Source organism: Etheostoma spectabile, chromosome 15 (genome assembly GCF_008692095.1).
Source record: "Etheostoma spectabile isolate EspeVRDwgs_2016 chromosome 15, UIUC_Espe_1.0, whole genome shotgun sequence".
Taxonomy (NCBI): domain Eukaryota; kingdom Metazoa; phylum Chordata; class Actinopteri; order Perciformes; family Percidae; genus Etheostoma; species Etheostoma spectabile.
The window spans coordinates 6,441,171-6,447,198 of NC_045747.1; the positions used below are offsets into that span (position 1 = coordinate 6,441,171).

The following is a 6,028-nucleotide window of genomic DNA, read 5'->3' on the forward strand; positions in this document are numbered from 1 at the left end:
TTTTTTTTTTTTCAAAATGTGCATTTGTGTTTGTTTCCCGCCTATCACATTATCTCTGGTTGTTTCTGCGTGAAGTAGTAGCTTAAGTAGTACCTTTATGTGTACTAGTTGGCCATAACTGGCTGGAATTGCTGGTTAGAATACTGCATGTTGTTCAAGCTGAAATTCAAGCCATCCATAAGGGACTTGTCGTTAAGGCCACCATAGGCCGCAAACATGTCAAAGGCATTGCTGTACTGCAGCGGGCTGAGGCTGAGCGAGCTGTCCCCAGGGAAGAGAGCACTCTGGCTGCCCTGGCCCTGAAGGCTGGGGAACACAAACTCCTTGGCATTGGGGGACAGGGCTGAGGGTTTCTGGTGCTGCTGCTGCTGCTGCTGCTGCTGCTGCTGTTGCTGTACTCCGAGCCCCAACCCGTACAGAGAGTGCATGGAGGTGGAGATGGCTTTCTGTTTCAGGAGACTGTTCACATTCAGGCCCAGGTTGATGGGAGAGGTACGCGCCGCTTTGTTCCCAGCTGTACTTGCGCCATTGTTGTTGCGTCCACTGCTCTTCATTTTAGTGGAGCCAAACTTGGTGGCGGCGAAGGTGGCTGTTGTGAAGGTTAAAGGCTGCGTGGAGCGGGGCATAAAGGTGGGGCTGACTGCTGCCGAGTGGCCGAAAGGAGGAGAGGGTGAGGTGGAGCCCGGAGACGCCCCGTTCACAGGCTCGTTGATGGGCATGAAGACCTGTGCATCAGGATTGAAACTGTTCTTGATCTCCTTGTCCAGATCAAGCCCTCCACTACTAGCTCCACTTTCATTGCTGTCATCGACATACAATACTTTGACGGGGCCCTTCTCCCCAATCTGATAGGACACCTCAAAGGGGTCAATCCACACGCTGAGGTCCTGGGGAAGGTTGTTGCGGACATCCTCAATGTCCAGCCCGCTCTCTTTGGCTGCCTTCTCCACCACAGGGTCCACCTTCTCCCCCACGTGGATACATCTGAATCCTGAGCCCTTGTATGGCTTGTCCGGGTACCAGTGTCCCTCATATTTCTGTTTCAGCTGCCTCTCCAGCTCCTCGCCAAAAATGTTAACCCGCCGCCTTGGCAGCTTGTTATACAGGTACGAGATGATGAAGTTGAGAGCTACTTGGATTTCAAGCTGCATAGCTAACTGCCGATGTTTACCAGGTGCGTGAAGATTAGGTGTGTCTGACCTTGAATGTGTCCACTGGGTCTGCTTTGTTTATCCGTGGTTGGTGACACAGATGCTCTCCAGGCAGGATGGCCAAAGCAATCAGTAATTGGATAAAAAAAAAGTGCTGGTTTTGTAGAAATTATGTCTTTCCACAGGCTGTTATAATTTTATCCTGCAACAATTGGTAGAGAAGAAGAAACATTAATTAATCATTCAGTTCAAAATATTTTTACAAAAATGTATAAGTAAATACCTTTAAAACCATCATGTTAAATATATATAAGACTGATCAGTACAGCCTCTTTTTGCAACTTGAGACCACGAGTGCAGACTTTAATTATTGACAGTCTGTCTAAAGTACTAGACTAGTGCATGTTGCTGTTTTGACTGCCGTGAGCTCAAATATCACAAGTCAAATGTCACTGAACAGTCAACCAAAGCGGAATTTTACAGTAATACTCAGATAGGAGAAAATGTGCAGCTATTGCAGAAATATTAACATCCTTGATCGCAGATCTGGGATCAAGCTGTATTTTATATAGCATCCAAAGGGTTTATGTAAATGTCAAAATATGGGTATTGAGAACACTAACCTCACACTAATTCTCGGGAATCCTGTTACATAACAGGATACTGGATAGCCTCCATGCAGCAAGGGACAGGAAAACTAATGCGGGGTTGTTGCATTTAATCAAAGAAAACGGTGAACTTAACTCAGGAAATCCCTCCTGAAGGGTAAGTTAGTTACGAAATGATTTAGGTGGATCTCAAAGACTACATTTGTGTCACTGGGGCTGGTTTGATGTGCATAGTTGGAGAGCTTCCTACATTAAAAATTATACCGAAATAAGACTTAACGCACTATGGCTACACCCATATGTTTGGCAATTTAACACAGAAAAGAAGAAATAGCCTACTTGAATGTTACAACATGTAACAAGTTGGATACAATGCAAATGTCACAAACCAAATAGGATGTGCTGCAATAATCCTCGCAAATGAGATGAGATAAATTGAAGGACACAGAGAGAATGGGTGGAGGCTCTTAAATACGTAAAAGTTGATTAATGTATTTATCCATTGAGGAAATAAAATGTGCATAAGGAGAACGGCAACATGTATAGCTTCCCTCAAAAAACTGCCCTCAGTTACAGTAACCAGGAGATTCCTCACTGTTGCGAAATGGCTACAGGTCTTGATTCATCGTATCGGTTTAGTTAAGTTAATAGACATTTTGTTGCAATTTAACAGAATTGGCAACACTATAACGTTAGCCATTACAGCCTGTAATGACAATAATAGCAATGATTAGATACGATGAAGTAGATATGGTAGACTAGTATAAATTCAGGAGCACATAAGACCCATTTCGAGTCTCGGAGGGGATATAGTTGTTTTACCTGAGATAACAAAAAAAGGACATACTATCACACGCACGCTCTTGCAGACACGAGCACGCACACTCTAACACACACACACACACACACACACACACACTTTCTCTCTCACACACACCCCTCCCTAACTTCGTGGACTGACGCAGCAAATCAGCTCAATATGTATGGATACTGCCACAGTACGTCAGCAAGCAAAATGAAGACAATAATATCACATTCAAGGCTAGCACACATCCCAGGTAACAGCAAGAAATCAGCTTAAAATACTTACTTTTTTGGAGAAAAAAAAAGTCTCAGTAGTTCTGAAGTACCGTAAGTTAGTGCAAATAGAAAAAAAGTATAAATACTTTCTTCACATAGAATATATTATCAACGTTACAAAAAAGTATTCCAGTACATGTACATTTCGGAGGATTGATGTTTACTTCGGTTTCTCTGTTTAATGTTTTTCAGATTTTTTTTCCCCTTTCAGCAGGCTTGCAGAGTAGCTCCCGCCTCTCCGGGAGTTTTGCTACTTCGTCCACCCTCCTGACACAGCGTTGCCTGTATTTATAGCTTTCCTCCGCCATGGGCACGAGGTAGGCGGTGATGCGGTTTCAGAGGTCAAAACAATACGACGGGCTGCGATTGGCCCAAAGTGCGAGTCCCGTCATCAGAGTGGTGCCTGAGTCGTGAGCTGATTGGCTTATCTGAAACGTCAATCTGTGACATATGATTCTGTGAAATGGGGGAGACGCCTGTGATGAGCGCTTGCGTCAGAGATAACCTAGGGCTGTGCTGACAGCTAAAGCAAAAAAAAAAAAAGAAGAAGCAATTATTGTAAAGACAGTAACGCTACTATATAAAAAAGACATCCTTCCCGTCTTTGAGTTGACTTGAAACAGATAGACGTACGTTTAGCACTGTGAAAATGTCGTACTATGCTTTGCAGACTAAATGGTCTCTATTTTAGAGGAAGCTGCACTAACCCTCTCTATCATATCAAATTAGAGACGCTGTGCTATTAATGTATGTATTTCAGCACTGTACACATCACTCGCTGCTTTTATACCACAGAGTAGAGCACTTAAGGAGTCACCTACGCGACTATAATCTAATTCATATTCAAAAAATTCCTTTTTTGTGATTGAGTATTTAAATAGGACATTATTTTTCGTAACTTGCCACTGAAAACTGCAAGAGTTACGATGAATGTAGCTTGAGAGGAGATTCCCTATAGCGGAACAATACAGCTGGCAGCAGTGTGGGTGGTGCTGAATGCTATCTAGAAAACACATGCGCTGATTGGTCTAAAACGGGGCAGGAGCTCTATGGTGAATGGTGTGCTCGTATCTAAGGTGCTGATGCAGGCTGCGCACGTCATCGCTCGACTGAACGCACGTTGTTGCCAAATTTAAAGTGCAGCAACACACATAGTTGTATGTTCAGGACATGCAGTCACTGCTCTACAATGTCAGTGTAACGTTACTGTACGTATTGAAAAAAGGGAAAAGGTTATAATATATTAAATAATATATATATATATATATATATATATATATATATATATATATATATATATATATGTATTATTTGAATAAATCTACAATACTGAACTAAATGTTTAATAATACAACAACACATGTTCTTCTGTGACATTTGTGTAATTGTTGTAATTGTAACACAAATCCCACGGAGGATAAAAGCGAGAACTCTCCTAATTACAATATTGGTTAACAAAGGCTTTCTAAGGCTGAAATCATTTCATCATAACTTGTTGTCTTTAAACCTTTTGTGTTCTTTTCTATTCATATCTGTTGGTAACATGAGAGTCTTTTGTCATCACAGCAGACTGTAATACAAAAGGAAAGCTGTTATATAGGCCTACTGACAGAGTGGACTTTTAGACATTCCTCAAGCACTTAGGTTTGCCAAGTGGAGTCATGTGCTTGTTGTGAGCTGTAATGTGTACGAAAGGGCTCCCGTGGAAAGTGCCGTCTGGTGATCAAATGCATGAGACAGACGATGGATCAGGCAGAGGCAGAGCAGAGGAGAGGAGAGATTACGTGGTTTGACATTGCCCCGTGGATTCTGATTCACAATTTTGCTTAGAGTGGAAGTGGGTGGGAGAGTGTGTTGGCCGCCAACAACATCAGAATTTCCACAGTCGTGGCAAGGTCTTCTGGGTCGTTTACTGTAAACAGCTCAGCGCAATCTAATGTCTCATGTCCTCTTGTATAGACATTGTCTGGTAGCTTCTTTTATGATATAGTGAACATACCATGCATGGCTCTTGTGCTTTTTTCAATAGTGTGTAAGTTGTGTGTGTGCGCTTGCTTGTGGTTTGTGCAGCAAACAGCTGTCACCTGACAGAGCTAGGTCAGCTGCCATAATGAGGCATGTTAAGACTGCTATATTGTCTTAGGGTGTAATCCTCTAATGTAACCTCCACCCAGTGCCGCTTCTGTCACTTGTGCTTATGAAGAACTGTAACACCCTAAGATCTCTAATCCCCCAATCGGTCTTCAGTCGGAGTCTTTGCTTTGAATCCAGGAATGTGAATGTGGTTAGAGAGGCAGAAATGAACTAAAATGACTAATTTACTAAATGTTGTTGCTCCCTTTCAGTGTTTTTATGAAAGTCCGACTCATGAGGGCTAAACTGAGCTGTTTTAGTCTACACTGAGGGAACGCAACATTGATCGTACAGCCTTTCTCTGACAGAAAATAGATGGAGGAAAAGAAGATGTGGGATATCTTGATATTTACCAAACCATTTACATTTATTATCCCATCATTAACAATAAGCAATAACAATAACAAGAGAGGATGAACAGAAATCACATACGTGTTTAAGGCTTGTGATTACAGAATGAATTGCTGCAACATGTTGATGTTCAATGTTGTGCAACAGTGACACATAAACAAAAGAGTGGCAACTGACTCACAAATAGAGGAGGTTTTTCACACACTACCGCTTCCATGTCTGCCTCCTCTCCTTTTATCCCTTTTTTCGCCCCCTCCCTCTTTCCAGCTCAGATGGAGAGCCTTTGACGTCACTGGTTGTTGTTACTTAACACAACTCTGCAGAGTGCCCCGGGCTCCTCGTAATAGACAGATGCTTTGCTTTCCCTTTGAAGAGTAAATGAGATAGCTGGTGAGACATGCCGTGAAGAAGACAGGGAGAAAGGGAGAGGAATACCATGGGTGCAACACTGGCTATGTGATATTTTGGCTTTGTACCGCCAAAAAAAGTGATCATTTGATCAATGATCAAAGTCCCCACTGACAAATATTGTACATATTTTTTTCATAAAAAACCCTCAACGGAAATTGCATTACTACAACAGGACCAACAACATTCTTTTTTTTTTCTGTTGAGGCGTGATGGCCTTAACAGCCTTCTCTTTGTTGATATTAGGGACATACATATCAGTTAGGTGTAAAAAACAAATTGAATCAAACTAATCGA

At 42.2% G+C, this 6,028-nt stretch overlaps 1 protein-coding gene across 2 annotated transcripts in view; it reads right to left on the reverse strand.

Moving 5' to 3' along the window:
* Nucleotides 1–3,115, reverse strand: part of LOC116702881 (protein Tob1) — a 3,929-nt gene extending 814 nt beyond the window's left edge. The window contains exons 1-2 of one of the 2 annotated variants that reach the window (XM_032537400.1): nt 2,850–3,115; nt 1–1,353 (exon numbers count right to left, since the gene is read on the reverse strand). The exon at nt 1–1,353 is cut by the window's left edge and continues 814 nt beyond it. In XM_032537400.1, coding sequence (XP_032393291.1) covers nt 105–1,151 — 1,047 coding nt within the window. In that variant the 5' untranslated portion in view covers nt 1,152–1,353; nt 2,850–3,115 and the 3' untranslated portion in view covers nt 1–104. Of the gene's footprint in view, nt 1,354–2,845 lie in introns of both variants that reach the window. The other variant, XM_032537401.1, reaches the window with a different exon arrangement.
* Between the last annotated feature and the right edge of the window lie 2,913 nt (nt 3,116–6,028).